Source organism: Piliocolobus tephrosceles, chromosome 15, assembly GCF_002776525.5.
Source record: "Piliocolobus tephrosceles isolate RC106 chromosome 15, ASM277652v3, whole genome shotgun sequence".
Classification (NCBI taxonomy): domain Eukaryota; kingdom Metazoa; phylum Chordata; class Mammalia; order Primates; family Cercopithecidae; genus Piliocolobus; species Piliocolobus tephrosceles.
The window spans coordinates 38,044,374-38,063,093 of NC_045448.1; the positions used below are offsets into that span (position 1 = coordinate 38,044,374).

Genomic DNA, 18,720 nt, shown 5'->3' on the forward strand with positions numbered 1-18,720 from the left:
TTCTAGTTCCCTATAACCATTTGATAATGCCAAAGGAATAGATTTCTCTCCCATCTAACTCGTCTATTTTTTTCTGCCATTATCCCCTATTCCATGTCATTTGATATTTGTAAGCTCACCTCAGAATCAGTAACTATTCACTAGTTAAGTCATAGGTAGGCAAACACATGACTTTGGTGTTTTCTGTTTTTATAGCAGCATTTTGGCTTTAAATTACACATAACTTTATTAAATCCTAGTCACAGTTCCAGTTCTGGTTGTAAGCAATCATTTTGGTAATTTAATTATTCATAAGATTTCATTGTATTAATGATAGAGATGGCGAGGACTGAGACAACATTTTAAAACCACTTTTGAGTTACTAGGCTGTGATGTAGTTCCATTCAACAATATCTGTAACTTGGGAGATGATTTTCCTTTGGATGCTTCTTTCAGGAACATCTAGATATAGCAATCAAACTTTTACCAGAGGAACCCTTTCTATATTACCTCAAAGGAAGATACTGTTATACTGTAAGTTGAATGCCTTTATTTATAAACTTTATTTGAATGTAGTATGATTATAGGATAAATTTTCAATGACTTATTGTTTTATTTTTACCCAGTGCCTACTTTAGGGAGAATTATAATAGCAATATAAATTTTATTTTAATGTATAATACATATGTTAAAATTGTATGTGAATTTATAATTTATACATTATAATTTTAAAATCTATAATCTAGGTATTTTATAATTTATAAACTTGTAATTTATATATATGTGTATGTTATATGCCATATTTTATATATATGTGACCTTTTTCTTTCCTGCTTTTTCATTTCTTTTTGCAGTAGTCACATTCCCTCCCTTTGTAGATATCTCAGTTTGGGATCAACCATCCACACACATGCCCTGTGTCTAGGTCACTACTCACGGTTCTGTAGGACTTTTTTTCATCCAGTAGTGTATACTGAGCACAAATTATGTGCTAACTAACTGGCCAGAGATGAATAAAACACTCCTTGCTTTTAAGGAACGTACTTTGGAAGGGTTACGCGACATATATAGCTCAAATAAAAGCAGTTGGTCCATGTCTTAAATGACACTATTCGTTCATAGAAAATTACAGAATGTGAAAATGTATCTTAAGAGTATGTGGAAAACATTATTGTGAAAGGACAATGCCATTTTTGATGATAAAATTAGGGTAGGCAAAGAGATAACTTCTTTATTGCAGCCAAAAGAGAATTAGAGGTGAAGAAAGAAGTTTGCTTTTATTGAACGCCTGCTGTATGCCAAATATGCATTCTGTCCTTTATATTTCTTGTTGCATTTCATCCTTAAAACAGTGCTATGAAGCAGTTGTTATTTATACCAGTTTTAAAGATTAAAAATCTGAGTCTTCATGATGTTAAGAACCTTCCCAAAGTCCAATGAAAGAGGCAGCATTGAAATTCAAATTTAATTCCAAAATTTATGCTCTTTATATTGTGTTACATACAAAGAAAACTTACATTTTGTTAAGGAAAAAGGAGTAAAGGTATATCATCTGTTTTTCTCATTTTTTCCTAGTTGTAAGACGGCAAAGTCAAATAATAGAATGACACTCAAATTTTTATAACCTACTCAATGTTGTAAAATATACAATGATGCCTTCATTCGGTGAAATATTGCACTGTTGAGTACACTATTAATTTACTATGGTTGTATTACCTCCCAACAACTCACATGTTTTACTTACTGTTTATTTTCTGTTGATCCAAAGTTATCTGAAAGCTCTTCAAGGAAAGAGTCCACATTTTACACCTTTTGATAATTTTCTTTCAGCATCTAGCTCAATTTTTTGGCACTTAAAATAAGCTGCTTCTACAAGAATTTGTTGTTTAAATGATTGATTCACTAAAACTAGAGAAAAAGTACAAAAATCAAAGAATATGAAAAGCAGTAGTAATAATGGCTAACATGTACATGGCTCTTGTAAGCATTTTATGTGACTGTAAACATTTTATATATCGTAGCTCACTCACTTTTTCAAAAACTTTATAAGGTTAATAAGGTCAGTAATTTGCCCAGGGTCACTCAGCTAATAAGCAGTAGATAGTAAGTAGAACAGGATTCAAACACAGGCAGTTTGTTTCTCTTTTTCTTTTCTTTTTTTCTTTTTTTTTTCTTTTTTGAGACCAAGTCTCGCTCTGTCACCCAGGCTGGAGTGCAGTGGCATGATCTCAGCTCGCTGCAGCCTTCACCTACTGGATTCAAGTGATTCTCTTGCCTCAGCCTCCCGAGTAGCTGGGATTACAGGCATGTGCCACCATGCCCGGGTAGTCTTTTTTTGTATTTTTAGTAGAGACGGAGTTTCACCATGTTGGCCAGGCTGGTCTCACACTCCTGGCCTCAAATGATCCACCTGCCTCAGCCTCCCAAAGTGCTGGGATTACAGGCATGAACCACTGTACCTGGCCCAGGCAGTTTGCTTCTAAAGTCTTTGCTCTTAACCAGTAAGCTCTACTGCCTACAAATTGTAAGTATAGGTAATGAATATGAATTGTGGGAGAGGAAGTTGGAACTCTTTCCACCAGGGGGATTCAGCTTCCGCCAAGGTAATAAAGCAAGTATGAGCAAATGTGTAAAGAATGTTTCCAGCGTATGCAGAATAGAGAACTCAAAATTTTCTGGCCACATAATATCTTAAAGTGTGTGTTAGCTTGAAGTGTGTATGTCTATTTCTAATCAGGTCAGTGAAAGAACCTACAGAAAAAAAATAAAATAAAATAAAAATAAAATAAGAACCTACAGAAAAATAAATAAATAAAATAAAATAAAACAGCCAAAGGCCAGAAACAAAGCAAGAATACCAGTTCCAAGGACTGGTAAACCAGCCTTGAAACCACCTGATAGTCAGGGGCATTTACCAAAGTTGGCAACCTGAGGCTTAGTCTGCAGATCTTTTGGGTTTGGGGGACTACATACAGACCTGAGCAGAGCAGAGAGCAGCTTGAAGACTGCCACAAATATATAGGACTCAAAAAAGTACAACGGCCGGGGAGCGGAAAAGATGAACTTAAATGAAGTTTATTCAGCAGAAGCTTATAGCAGTATAGCAGTGAAGATTCATTTTCAGCTGTAACAATTGGGAAGATAGAGCTGAAAAGAGGAAATGCTCCTAAGATTTAAAAACCATTTACCCAACCTCACGAGTTTCTGGAACTTCAATGTACATTACCTGTCTAGGCTTAAAAGCCGAAGAAAGAAATTTTTATTCAAAATGGACTCTGATCTTCATGCCATAGAAAAATGGCAAAAGCACATGCCAATCCTCTGTAGAAGAAAGTACCTTTAGATAGACTTTGTAAAACTTTCACAGAAAGTATCCCAACAATGACGAGTTCACAGTCAAAAATTATAGACTATACAAGGAAACAAATGAACAACAATGACAGCAGAAAACAAAACAAAACAAAAAACCAGCAGTGGACCTAAAAGGACTTCAGATTTTGGAAATATGGGATACAGAATATTAAATATCTATATAAAATGTGTTTTTTAAAATAAGAGGAATTGGCAGGGGATAGATGAACAGCATGAGCAAAATTCAGTCCTGCTTTCTGAAAATAACCTGTTTGTTATGGCCATGTAACAGGATAAGCTAGAACTTTCAAAAGGACTTGACAGCTTTTCTCTTACTCCAGGATGTCAGGCAGTCTTTATAACATTACCTATGCTAATTACAGCATTTTGTCTAACACATATTATAGCCATAAAATTAAATCGAAAAGATGAAAACTAGAAGTATTTCCACATATGTTTGACTGTTTTCCAGATCACATTTCAATTACTTCACAAAAAAAAGTCTGTGAGTGGTAAGCAAGCATATGAAAAGATATTGGTTATCAGTAGTCATTAGAAAAATGTGAATTAAAACCACAGAGAAAGACTGCTTGCTATATATTCACTTTTTAAAGGGGCTAAACTTTAAAAGATGGCAATAGCAAGTACCAGTAAGGATATAAAGCAACTGAAACTCACATGTTTCAATGGGAATATGTGAATAATGAATATATGATCAATTCCTAAGTATTCACCAAGAGAAATAAAAATATATGCTCACACAAAGACCAGCATATGAATTTTCATAGCAACTTTAGCAGCATAACAACATGCATGACTCTTCAAAGTGTTATGCCAAGAAAGCTCACAAAAGACTACCTAATTGCATAGAAATGAAACTCTAGAAAAGGCAAATTATAGTCAGATCAGTATTTGTCTAGGGCTAGGAGCAGGTTAAGGAGATTGACAGCAAAGGGGTATGAGAGAACTTTTTAGGATGATGAAAATGTAGTATATATTGATTGTTGTGGCAGTTACAGGATTGTATGCATTTATCAAAACTCATTGAACCGTACACTTCTAATGGAGGAGATTTTATGTAGATTGTACCTCAATAAAGCCAATTTAAAAAATACATAGTGACCGATAAACATAGATAGTAAACATGTAGAAAAGTTATATCAAATAGTAAGCAAATAAATAATAATCAAACTAAAACACACACACACACACACACACACACATATATATATATATGGTTTCAGGCTTCTGTTGGGGGTCCTGGAATATACTCCATGAAGAAGAGGGGATGACTACTGCTACTGCTACTACTACTACTACTACTACTACTACTACTACTACTACTACACACACACACACACACACACACAAATAAATTTTAAGGCAAAAGTATATCTAGAGATAAAGAGCGTAACTATATAGAAAGTTTAATTCACAAGGAAAGTATTTATAAACTAGTGTGCTTCTAATGACAGCCTCAGAACTATAAAATAAAAATTGACCAAATTATAAGGATAAATGTACTGATCAACCATATATACTGGTAGTTTCACCCACCCCTTTTGGTAATTAATGGAACAAGAAAACAAAAAAGTATTAGTTTGTAAAACATGGAAACTCACATTTAATAAGCCTGATCTAATAATTATGAAGCCATGTGGCTAACCATTGGAGAATGGACATCTTTTCAAGCATATGCAGAATGTGGACTAAAATGGACCATATATGAGGCCGGGAAACAAATCTTAATACATTTCAAAGAATTGATGTCATGCAGTTTTTCTGACCATAATGCAATTAAACTAAAAATTTAAAAAACAAAGTTATAGAAAATGATAATAAAAACCCCAAGTAGATGCCATTTGATTCCTACTCATTTTATAAAAATTTTAAAATCTCGGTATGAGGTGTTGCAAGGATATGGAGCAGCAGGAATTTTTACATTGCTGTGGAAACATAAATCAGCATGACTACCTTGGGAACCATTGAGTAGTGTCTTTTAAATTTGAATATTTGCCTGCCATGTGATCATGCCTACCCACAGAGCCTCACAAATGTGCTCCAGAAGGCATGTGCAAGAATGGCTATGGCAGCCTTGGTCCTAAGAGCAAAAAAATGAAAAAGACCCAAATGTCCATTGACAAAAGAGTGGATAAAAACATTGCTGATGTCTGTTGAAATGATGAAATATTTCAGTTATTTAAATGACTGAACTTCAGTCATACTCATTACCCTGGATGAAATCTTAGAACCATACCATTAAGTGAAAAAGCAAGTCATACAGGAAATAAGCAGTGTATTATTTTTTACAAAGTTCAAAGCAAAGCAAAAATAAGCATACCAATATGAAAAATTATGTCAAAAAATAAGGAAATAATTTTTTAATTAAAGGATAATGAACTGGGTGAGGTGGCTTATGCCTGTAATCCTAGCAGTTTGAGAGACTGAGGCGAGAGGATCTCTTGAGCCCAGGAGTTCAAGACCACCCTGGACAATATAGGAAGACCCTGTCTCTACAAAAAATTTTAAAAAATTAATTGAGCATGTGATGCACACCTGTATTCCCAACTACTCAGGAGGCTGAGGTGTGAGGATTGTTGAGCCCAGGAGGTCGAGGCTGCAGTGAGCCATTATCATACCACTGCACTCCAGCTTGAGCAACGAGGTGAGACATTGTCAACAACAACAAAAAAAAAAGAGGATATTGGCTACCGAGGTATCAAGATGATGGGACTGAGAAGGAAGATACTTTATGGGTTTGGACAGAACATCAACAGGGTCAATACCCTCTTAAGTTTCATTTTTGAGCCAGCTTAATCTTTTAGAATGAACATCTAATATTTATATTTGGGGAAAAAGGAAAACTTTTTAGAAGAAAGCAAAAAATCAATGGTAATATGAAATTTCGTTTTGATGGTTATTGATTCTTTAAAAAATCTTCAGGATTGTAAATATGTATGGTGGGTCCCCATTCCCCACTCCTTCTGGCTTGAGGACCCCTATTCTATTTACATTTCTGAGATGCTGCTTCTGGGTCAGGAGGCCAGTTGGCAGCATGGAGTAGGCAGGAGGAGAGCAAAGGCAGTCTTGTAGCCCCTATGTGCTGTACGAAGAAATACACCATAGTTGCCTCAGAATCTAGAATCAGATGAAAAAACAGGATCGGCATTATTTCCCACCCCACCCCTTTTTCCTCTGATTCGACATAAATCTTCTTATCAACAGTATTTCAAGTTGGTTTTGAAACCAGTGCTTCTGGACCCCATGGTTCCTTAGAATTGTGAAAAAGGACGGTAAAATATTAACAATAATACCATGAGGGTGGTATCTCTAATATATATTATTTATGGATATATATTTACGTTTGTATATGTTATATCTATGTACACACACACATGTATATACATATAACATACACATATCTAACTGGGGAGAGATAATCCATTCAAAAGGTGAACAACTTTCTAAGAGTGATGTTGTTGTATATTTGCAGGTCTCAAAACTGAGCTGGATTGAGAAAAAAATGGCTGCTACTCTGTTTGGAAAAATACCATCTTCAACTGTACAAGAAGCTTTACACAATTTCCTTAAGGTACATTTTGTCTATTCATTATTTTAGTGTCAGGCTGATTACCCTCTGCACCAATCTCTGCTACCATTGTCAAGGAAATCTTTTCTCCATGTAGAACCTCAGTTTGAATCATAGTTTTGGCATGTTCTGTTTTAAGCCCCTCATAATGCAAGTTATTAATATGTTTTAAGTCTAAACTCCTTATAACAGCTACTTATGCCCTAGGTTCTAGGAATTACAAGCTACTTTTTAAAAATAGCAGCTTAAATGAAGGTTTAGGTATGACAGCCCTTACTACTAAGTCCAAGAACAGCTCTCTGAGTCATGTGAGCATGTGCAGAAACAGTCACGCCCTGATGGTTAGACTTAGTCCCAGTACTCCTGATTAGCCTGACACAGAACCAGTTTAATCTTAAATAAATAAAAGTGCCAAAAGGAGGAGTTATTTTAAAAGCTACCTCCTAAAGTTGCAGACATTTCTCTGGAAGATTCTTGGGATATCAGACCAAATCAGTATTCTCAATCCTGTCTTAAAATGTATAATCGCTGTACTATACAACTCTAAGCAGTAATATATGTGTGTGTGAGCACACATGTAAATGTATAATATAACCACCCATATAATCAACTTCCTGTTGGGATAGTAATCCCTTTACCTTTCTCTGGAACCAACTTCAAAATTTTATAGTTGCTAAATGTGTTTTCCTCCCAACCTACCTACTTCAAGTTTATAAAAATGCAGACAAGGCTGCATGCGGTGACTCACTTCTGTAATCCCAACACTTTGGAAGGCCGAGGTAGGAGGTTTGCTTGAGGTCAGGAGTTTGAGATCAGCCTGGGCAACATAGCAACACCCCATCTCTACAAAAAGTAAAAAAAATTGCTGGGCATGGTGGCATAACTACAGTCCCAGCTACTCAGGAGGCTGAGGCAGGGGGATCACTTGAGCCCAGTAGTTCAAGGCTGCAGTGAGCCATGATCACACCACTGCACTCCAGCCTGACCAAAAGAGCATGACCTTATCTTAATAATAATAATAATAATAATAATAATAATAATAATAATAAAAGTCTTGTGCATGCTAATATTTGTGCTGTACTTCAGGGATCAATTTTGTAGAACTGAGAGGGAATTTGTAGATCATGTAGTCTAAGATGGTGAGTAGGTTTCTTCTCACTTTCTATCTGTCACCCCCAATGGCCAGTGGCTGCCTCAAGTGAAAAAGTAAGTGTCCTGAAATCAAGCACAAGCCCAGCAGAAAAGAGTTCAAAAAATAAAAAGAAAAGGGCTGTACATCTCTTGTTTTTTATGTAATTGATCCCTTTTTTTGTTTTATAAAAGGGGAGTCAAGACCTCAGGAACTTAATTTGTTCCATTTCACACAATGGCAATCAAAGATTTGGTTTAACTATCAGTGAAGGCTAAGACTGTATCACTCCCATATCTTCACCTTTTTCCTACCACTGAAAATTAGTTCCCTCATTTTAAATTGTATAAGAATGTAGATTATGATCTATTTAAGATAAAATATTTATATAAAAGATGCCACATTAACCAGCAAAAATGTTATCTGTACTCAAAACCCATTTCCTCATAATATCAAAGTTGTAATTGAGGAGCAGGTTTTCAGAACACTGTAGAAAAGTTCTTGAGATGCTAATGTGCCTGAAATAATACACAGATAAAATCAAAAGCGGGTAAGTAGCACAATAATGTTGAGGTAAAGAATGCAAATTTCGGAAACAGACTACCTGGTTAAATCTTAGCTCTACCACTTACCAGCTGATTAACATTGGGCAAATTGCTTAACATCTCTCTCAATTTAATCAATAACATGGAGATAATAGTACTTACCTCATAGTGGTGTTGTAAGGATTATCTACATTCCTACAAGTAAATTGCTTAGAGTGTGCCTAGCACCCAGTAGTCCTCAGCAAAAACTCACAGAATTTTAATTTCATTAAAATTTAAACACTTCAGCAAACCATCTTGGGGAGCCCCGCATTAGGTCATTACTTAGACTTTAGTCTCAAAATGCATTCCATGTTGTTTGTCAAAGGAAAGAGAGGAGGCATCAGGAATGCTTCTTGCCATATTTACTAGAACAGCTGAGGGGATTGAGGGGTCTGGAGTGCTGAGGCTAAGGCTGTGGTGGAACTAAGAAATCTGGGAGGTGGAGGAGAGGAAAGGGAAACAGCACAGACCCTGGCTCCCACATCCAGGCGAGTCTGCAACCCCCTGGGTCCTACAACACAGCAGACCATGTTGTTAGGACCCAGACTATAGGACTCCTGCCCCGAATTCACCCCTCCAAGGAGCATTCACAGGGGCCAGGAATGTGTCTCTAGAGCCATCCAACTGGGTCCCGTAGAGGTTGAGAACACTGAGTTTAGAGTTAGATGAGTGAAGTTGAGACCTGTGTGAATGACCTGGACAGATTTCCGTAGTTCTCCCGCTCTCAAATTCTTCATCCGTGAAATGGCCATAATAATACCTACTTTGTACAGTTTTTGTGAAGGTTACAAAAATAATATATTTTATATTCTTGGTCCAGGGTCTAACATGTTAAATGTTCTTCCTAAAAATCAATGTTAGCTACTATTGTTTTGCTATTATAGCAGGGGAAGATTGGCCCTCCACAGCCTCAAAGCATCTAGGAAGGTGGTTTAGACACCTGTAGGAATCGTCTGTGAATCCCCTGGAGAAATTCTTTCAAACTATAGCATGCTTCCCACCTCATCCAAAATGCTGGCATGATTCCCTAGGGCAGTGATTCTCAACCTTGGCTGTGCATTGCAGTCATCTGGGGCACCTTACAAAATGGCAGCCCAGGCCATGACCCAGACTCATTGTTTCAGAACCTCTGGGTATCTTGAAGTATAGTTTATAAGCAATAAATTGTACCCATTTTAGGTGTACAGTTCAGTGAAGTTTGACAAACTTATATACCTATGTAACCACTACTGTAACCACCACCATTTCAAAATAGCGCTTTCATTATCCTAGAGAGTTATCTTTGTCCCTTTGTTGTCAATTTCCCCCATCTCCTGCCCCAGGCAACCACTGATCTGCTTTCTATCACTGTAAATTAGTTTTGCCCGTTCTAAAATTTAATATAAATGGAATCATACAACATGTACTTTTGTGTATATCTGGTTTGTTTTACTCAGCATACTGTTTTGAGATTCATTCATTTTATTGAGTGTATCAGCAGCTCCTTTTCATTGCTGAGTAACATTCCATTATATGGATATACCATAATTTGTTTATGTGTTAACTTACTGATAGACATTTGAATTGTTTCTGGTTTGATACTATTTTCAATAAAGCTTCTGTGAACATTCAAATGCAGGTTTGGTGTGGACATATTTTATTTCTCTTGGGTGAGCACCTAGGGGTGGAATTGTTGGGTCATATGGTATGTGCTTTTAAATCTTGATCAGTGTTTTTAAAGATCATAAAGCTATTGATTCCAATGGCAGCTGATGGCATGGCTGGAAACTGCTGGATCAGAGGATGGGTGTGTGTGGTAAATGACAGGTGTGGCAATGTTGGGAGACAGGCTACCCTGATTGCACTTACTGTTTGCAATCATATGATCCCTGAGTCTGTACTAGTGGCTTCCCCAGCTGCAGAACTCTCAGCTGTGTCCTGATATGGTATAAGGCTGCTGCTTGAGCTTATAAGATGTTTTAAAGAAGAGCTAATTTATTCAACAGTGTTAAGCACATAACTAGTGCCAAACATGGCATCAAATACTGGGAACACAGAAATGACCAACATAGTTCCTGTCTTCAAGGAACTTGGATCACCAAGACAAATTAAATATGTGTGACATTCTTTGCCAGGTGTTATGATAAAGAGTGTTCTAAGGGCCTCTTTAGAAAAAACTGCCTTATCATTGGAACATTACATTGAAACATTAGCATTTGAGTAATGCTACGCTCCTTGTAATTCATCAAGGCCTTTTATGAAAGGTCAGAATCTGTTTTACCTTAGGAATTCAGTGTTGTTAGTTGCCTGTCTGTGTTCTGTTGGGCTTCAGTTTTTTAAACCACGAGAACAAAAAGAGGTGTTCTTATTTATAATCACTTTAGTTTACTAAACATAGGTGTTAAGGTATATATGCAGAATTAGAATGCCAGTACTAAAGAAATAAGCTCTTGACATGCATACATTGGGGCAAGTTGTCCCCAGTATGGGATTCGTACAGAGCTGAGGCAACTACCAGGCATAGAAGAAGGTATAATTGAATAAAGTTCAGTCTTAAGTCCCTCTTATTAGAATGGGTCAGGAAATTCTCTTACCAGACTAGAAGACTTGATATGGAGATGATTAGACAAGACAGAAGCAGAAGAACCAGAATCCATGGATGGCACTATAGGATGGTCAAGGCTCTGGCTTGATTGAAATTGACAACTTCCTTTAATCTGTTGGTAGCTTTGCTGTCTCTCCAGCAGGTTTCATTCCATGCCCAGACACTGTTAAGCTACCTGGTTTTAAAGTTTTATACCGAGTCTGGCTCCCTACCCTTGGAGAGTTTTGTCCTCCTCCTTCTAGAACCTTCTCTTTTGGATTCTGTACAGAATAAAATGTCTTTTAAAAGGGATGTGCCCTCATAAGGTGCTGGACCACTCCTCAGCACCCTGATTTGGATTTATCTTCATTAGTATCTCTTTAAAATATATATATATAATTTTGATTCAGCTATTCAACTTCTGGGAATCTCCCTTATAGGCATAAACACACATATACACAAACATATGAGAAAAAGTATGTTCATTGATTATTAGTAGCAATAATGAAAATGGAGAATAAAGATGTCCAATGGGAAATGCTTCCTTTCATTATGATTCATGCAGAATATGAAATACGGCTCTTAAAAATGATGAAGTATATCTATGCTAACATGAAATGTGTTTGTAATATGGGGAAAAAAGTCTGGGGCCAATATGTAGATTTTCTATCAATGTGCACATTTATTCAGTTTTATGTATTTATTTGTATTTTTCTAGCTTTACTGAGGTATAATTGATAAGACATATATATGTAAATTATATATATGTAAAATGGTTCCATTTTGTTCATTTTCAAAAGCCAAATATCTGTTTTTTTATTTGCCTATACTTGGCATGGTAGGATACATGTCAAACTGCTGATAGTGGTTACCCCTGGGGCATGAGATTGAAGTTGAGAATAAAACTAGGAAGGAGAAATTTCCACTTTTTAATTTTGGAAATGTCTGGATTGTTCGTATCTTGTGAAACAAGGATATTTTTGTAAATATTTAAAAGCATCCTCTTCTCTTGTGTTCTACCCCGCTGTAGGGTGGAGATTCCAGGTTGTACGCTTGCTTGCCTGGGCCTTCAAAACAGCGAAAGCTGACTCTGAAGCAAGATTGACTTAGGTTCTAAGAAGAGCTGTCCAGTAACAATCCCATACCTGAAAGAATTCTTGTTTCCCAGAGATAAAGTAAAGAAACTGGTACATAACAAGACTGACTTAGGTTCTAAGAAGGGCTGTCTAATAACAATACCATACCTGAAAGAATTCTTATTTCCCAGAGATAAAGGAACTGGTACATAAAAGATTAGTAGATAATAGAAAAGTACCTTTATAATACCCACTCATGTCTACTACCTGGACTGGTTATTTCAAGGATCTGTCTTTCCTTTAAAAGTCCATGATTTGATGGACTTCAGATATTATTTAACTCCTGTGGAATATGTTGAAATCATAAGAAATCAAATATTAATCTAGTGGAAGATGCTTGCCATGGGGTACCAGTCATGCTCTACTCTCATTTTCTAGATAGATAGTGAGGCCGGGAGTGGTGGCTCATGCCTGTAATCCCAGCACTTTGGGAGGTCAAGGGGGGTGGATCGCCTGAGGTCAGGAGTTTGAGACAAGCCTGGCCAACATGGTGAAACCACATCTCTATTAAAAATACAAAAATTAGCCAGGCATGGTGGCAGGTGCCTGTAATCCCAGCTACTCGGGAGGCTGAGGCAGGAGAATCGCCTGAACCTAGGAGATGGAGGTTGCAGTGAGCTGAGATCGCACCACTGCACTCCAGCCTGGGCGACAGAGCAAGATCCGATGGATGGATGGATGGATGGATGGATGGATGGATGGATGGATAGATAGATAGATAGATAGATGGGACTTGCCCTAGGAATATCACCAGTTGTTTGTTCTTGAAAAGAATACAGAAAAAAGACTGAGGAAAATGATTATGTAAAGAAATCTCAAAACCATAAAGTATCTCATTGCTTTGTAAGCTTTATGACCATGGTAATCAATTTTATTTTAATGGCTAAATGCAAAGGCTATGTTTCCACTCAAAAGATACTTAAACTGATCAAGTGATTCAAATACGAAACAACCAACCTAAATTCTTAGGGCAGTTTGGTTCATAATATTTGATTTATTTAAATATATTCTCTTCATTTGTGGTTATTGTTATTTTAATATTGCCCTCTTATTCTCTCATCTTTTTCTCTCAAATCAGGCTGAAGAACTATGCCCGGGTTATTCTAATCCCAATTACATGTACTTAGCAAAGGTAATGAAGACCACTGTTCTGCTTTAAGATCACTTTGAACCCGTCACATAAAAACATGATTGTGTTTAATATTGGTTATTTCTCATTTCCAGTGTTATGCTGATCTTGAGGAAAACCAGAATGCTTTGAAGTTCTGTAATTTGGCGTTATTGCTTCCTACTGTTACCAAAGAGGTAAGTCCAGAAAGTGGCAGTGCTGTTGTCTTATTAGTACTATTCAAGCTCAAAATATGAATAACTTGCTTAGATACATTTGTAGTTTTCTCTATTCAATTTTATGTATTTATTTTTATTCTAGCTTTATTGAAGTATAATTGACAAATAAAAACTATATATATATAGCATGATGTTTTGATGGACGTATACGTTATGAAATGACTACCACAATCAAGCTAATTAACACATCCATCACCTCACGTAGTTACTTTTGTTGTTGTTGAGAATGTTGGAGATCCACTGTCTTAGCAAATTTCAAATATACAATATAGTATTATTAACTATAGTCACATTGCTGTCCTTTAAATCTCCAGAACCTATTTATCCTGCATAACTGAAACTGTGTAGCCGAGATCAGTATCTCCTTATTTTTCCCACCCTCCCAGCCCCTGACAGCCACCCTTCTATTCTCTCCTCCTATGATGGAGTTTTCTTTCATACTAAAACCTTTGACTTGGATTTTACATGTACTATGAAGTTTTAAAATTTGCTGTATCTCTGTAAGATAACCTGTCACCAGGAGGCCCTAGCAGTTAAAACATCCTGATGCTTGTTAGATATAAGACAGCAGGGAGTGAAGCAAGCATAATTCCTTCACTGGGAAGGAGGTGGCGCAGCATAATTCTGGGGAGCTGGGGATTAACTATATAGGCAGCAAACAAGCTAGACAGGTGGCCCAGCCTACAGCAAGGGGAGCGACCATGGGTTGCCATCCTCAGTCCCCAACTCACAGCAGTTATGGCTATCTAAGGCCATGACAAAGATGAAAAATACGTAATAACATGTTTTTGGTTTTTGGACACTGGCCATTAATGAAAAAAACTATTGCCCTGTCTCTTGCCCTTTTATTCAGTAATTCAGGATTCTGGGTATGCTGTAAGTTTCAAGCATTCCACAGGCTTAACAACTCAGTCTGCTCGTATGAGCTGTAGACTGGTGTTGTGGGAACAACAACAAAAAAAATAGGTATATATTTTCCTCCTCTTCTCATACCACCAAACATCATCATCCTCTAAATCATAACAGAAAAGAAATGCCTCAGAAAAAACAAAAACAAAAACAAAAAACCTCCTCTTTTTCTGTGTTGGAGCAGTAGAGCTTCCAATATTTATTGTGATCTGAACTATAAACAAATAAGACATGCCTGCTGCCTTCTAGGAGGCTGTAGCCTAGAAGGGAACATATGGTGTGTGTCCAAATAACTGTAGCTCAAAGCAGAAAGCATGAGGCACTAAGAGAAGTACAAATCCTCAGTTATGGAAATTTTGAAAAAGGAGAAATTATTTTCACCTAGAAGAGGCCAGGTGGCATCAGAGGCAACTGTGAAAGATCTATATAATATGGAGTTGTGGACAAGTACATTGCACGTCATGAAGAGAGGCACAAAAGAAAGCAAAGCTCTGTTTGCCTGGAGCGAAAGGAATGTGCCCACTTTCCCCGGACCACAGCTGGGGTGTGCCAGCCTCCCAGCCATTCTCCTCACAGCTTCCTTGCCTCCCGCAGGGCCACTCTTGACTCCCAGTAGCAGCCCAAGCAACAGATTAAATGTAAACGTCAACATGTCACATCCCTGCTCAAAACCCTTTGCTGTTAGGATGAGGGTCAGAATTTTCAGCATGTCCTTCAAGGCTCTGATTCAGTATCCTACCAGTCTCTCAAGCTTCATATGTTCCCTGTTCTTCCCTCCACCACCCAACCTGCCCTTCACCCTTAGAACATACTGTTCCCACTTCCTGAAACACTCCTACCCACCCTCTGCTCCTTCCACTAGCTTTGTTCCTTCCTGTCCTCCAGGCCTCACCATGAATGCTGTTTCTTCAGGAAAGACTTTCTTGACACCTGCTGGCAAGAAAGCCCCCTATGCTTTTCCTTGCTATCATTTCACACAGTTATTATGTCATTATTAATATGATTGTTCCATAAGAATCACAACCAGGTTTGTGTCATTCATCACTATACCCCTAATTCTGAGTATACTGCCTAGCATATAATAAGCACTCGGTAAGTGTTCATAGAAAGAACCAAGACATTAATATCATACAAATAAAAATAGTAGTGTCAATAGTAATAATAAAGAGGACTCATAATGAATGTAAGAAGGCTAGACATTGGAAGTATTTCTGTAATAAGCAAAATAGTTTGAGCAAATATTTGTCACATTGCATTTTTTTTCCTCAGTGATGTCTCCATTTGTATTCTTAGCAATTTTGTAATACCCCTCCATCTCTATAAAGTTTTTTCAGATTGAAATATACCCCATTAGTGATTTTGCTAACCAAGTTTATTCATTTCCAAAATGTCTAGCAGTGCCACTAGTTGCAAGAAGACAACCTAGCCATCAGTTTGCTCTCTCATGTGAAATTTCATAACATGTTTGTTTCTTTCTTGTGGCATTTATAGCTTCTTCCTTGCATTATAGTCATTTGTGGACCTGTCTTTTGTCCCCTGTTAGGGAACTCTCAGCTCATCGTACTGCTACTTGATATTGGGAGTGTCAGTCATTTGGTCTCTAGAGCCCAGATTCATAGGTGTAAGCAGCTTTACATTCCCAGAATTTGAAACGATGGTATTTTTATTATTCATGTGGACTTTTCTTGACCCTAGGAAAGTAATCTCAGATCCTGAGAAACATTTCTTTTTTAAAAAAAGGGATTTCTGTGTCTGAGACAGTGTGAGAATGATTGCTGAATGAAATAATGGCTTCACTGGCAACCTGAAAGTTGTTTGCCTGAGGCAGTATTAAAGTTCATCAACTTAGAGCCTACTGAGAAAGCTCAAATATAAAAAGCATTATGTAATATTTTGTTTTACGATAAGAGATGTGCTAAACTGGTAAAGAAAACCCTGTATTTAAAAATTGCTGAAACATTTTGAAATGGCATTAATCACCTTTCTAAGACAAACAGACTCATAGACTAGTAAATCCAATGTTACCAGAAACCAACCACAAGAGGAAGTGCACTCTGGGAGTGCTAAAAGTTAACAGCTCGTTATATTTAGCAAGTGGTATAGTTGTCTTTGAAATGGCCTGTTGATTAAAGTTCTGAGCTGTATTTCCAACCTGTTTGATGAGTTGAGAAGCACAACTCTCATTGGTAACAGCTCTTAGTAACAAAAGCCTAATTCTGCTTTAAATGTTCTTTCTGAGTTACGATATCGTATTTGATTATCTTAATTAAGACATTGGTTTTCTGGATAGGTTTATAAAACAGAATTTGTATCCATTCACTCTGCCTTCCTGTTATAGAAATGCTACAGCTCAGGGTAATAAATGAGTCACTTGCCAAAATCCTGTAATGTTGTCTCATTTGCTAGAAATTCTTGTTTGCCATTTTTTTCTGGTTGAAACTTATTTCTTGTAAATTAACTCATCTGTGCTATCCATGCCTGGAGAATTATTCCTAGTACTTTCTAAAAAATTAATAAGACGGCCAGGCGCGGTGGCTCACGCCTGTAATCCCAGCACTTTGGGAGGCCAAGGCGGGTGGATCACCTGAGGTTGGGAGTTTGAGACCAGCCTGACTAACATGGAGAAACCACATCTCTACTAAAAAAATTACAAAATTAGCTGGGCGTGGTAGCACATGCCTATAATCCCAGCTACTAGGGAGGCTGAGGCAGGAGAATCGCTTGAACCTGGGAGGCGGAGGTTGTGGTGAGCCGAGATCGTGCCATTGCGCTCCAGCCAGGGCAACAAGAGTGAAACTCCGTCTCAAAAAAAAAAAAAAAAAATTAATGAGGCTATTAGAGTATAGATAGTATAGACAGACTTTTCCCACTCTCTAAACAGACATTTTCATGATTTGTGGAAAGTCTGTTTACAACCCCATCTTTCTACTGTTTTGACTCTTACCTTCTTGTCATTTGCATTTAAAATGTATTATTTCTTAAGATTTTGCAATGTATATAATGTTCTTGGTTGTATTATTTAAATTGATCTTAAAAATACTTTAAAGAAGTTTCTTAGAACCCTTTTACTTATTTTCTTGAAATAATTGATGATACAGCATCAGTTTGGGACTAGCTGTTCTTAACCAGTACCCAGTCTCATGAAGTTGGTGTGTGATAATCATTACCCAAATGCTAGGAGAATAATGACAATTCAATGTAAATAAGTCTCTCTCTCTTATTTATCCAAACTCTTTAACAGAGAGCATTGATGTAGTTTTCTAAACTATATTTTTCCAACACTATCAGATGAAATAAATCTATATTTTTGAACGTGTGTGTTTGGGTAAAAGAGGGAGATTATCTTTATTCAGTTATTTTACAATTATAGAGGTGTTCTCTGCTAGAGGCTTGGGATACAGAGAAAAAAACAGATACCTCTGCCATCATGAATTCTGTGGTCTGGTGGGAAAGGCAGGCACTGAAAAAGTCATAGCAGTAAAATTTGATGAGTATTTTGGAAATAAAAGCACAGAGATTTGTGAGAAAATAAAACTGGTACTACAACTTGGGCCACGGGCCAGGAAAGGTCATCCTGAGGTTTTGCTATATATAATCTAAGGAAATTAGAATTTAAACCCAGTTGTTTAAATATTTAAGACTTGCTTGGACAGTAGAGGGCTCAATAAAAATACAGGTTCCTGGCTTTTTCTAGAAAGTTAGAAAGAAGCCCTGAGCTCCAGAATGTGGTGACCCCAACCTCAGTATCATTGTGGTCTCACTCAAGTTTCCATCTGTCTGAGAAGCTTAGTGCTCAGATGGCCCCTGGGTGAGATTACAGAGAAAGATAGGTGGTGATTGAGTTCTTGACAGTACAACCATAGGAACTGTTGACTCTTGGCTGGGCGCAGTGGCTCACGGCTGTAATCCCAGCACTTTGGGAGGCCGAGGTGGGCAGATCACGAGGTCAAGAGATCAAGACCATCCTGGCCAACATGGTGAAACCCCATCTCTACTAAAAATACAAAAATTAGCCGGGCATGGTGGCATGCGCCTGTAGCCCCAGCTACTCAGGAGGCCGAGGCAGGGGAATCACTTGAACCCGAAAGGGGGAGGTTGCAGTGGGCCGAGATTGCACCACTGTACTCCAG

At 37.4% G+C, this 18,720-nt stretch overlaps 1 protein-coding gene across 3 annotated transcripts in view; it reads left to right on the top strand.

The window, feature by feature from the left end:
* The window catches only part of RMDN2 (regulator of microtubule dynamics 2), a 129,192-nt gene that overhangs the window by 64,120 nt on the left and 46,352 nt on the right, over window positions 1-18,720 (top strand). For all 3 annotated transcript variants that reach the window (XM_031934166.1, XM_023216323.3, XM_031934165.1), the window contains exons 7-10: window positions 436-513; window positions 6,824-6,922; window positions 13,413-13,466; window positions 13,559-13,639. In XM_031934166.1, the coding sequence (XP_031790026.1) occupies window positions 436-513; window positions 6,824-6,922; window positions 13,413-13,466; window positions 13,559-13,639 (312 nt within the window). The remainder of the gene's footprint in view (window positions 1-435; window positions 514-6,823; window positions 6,923-13,412; window positions 13,467-13,558; window positions 13,640-18,720) is intronic.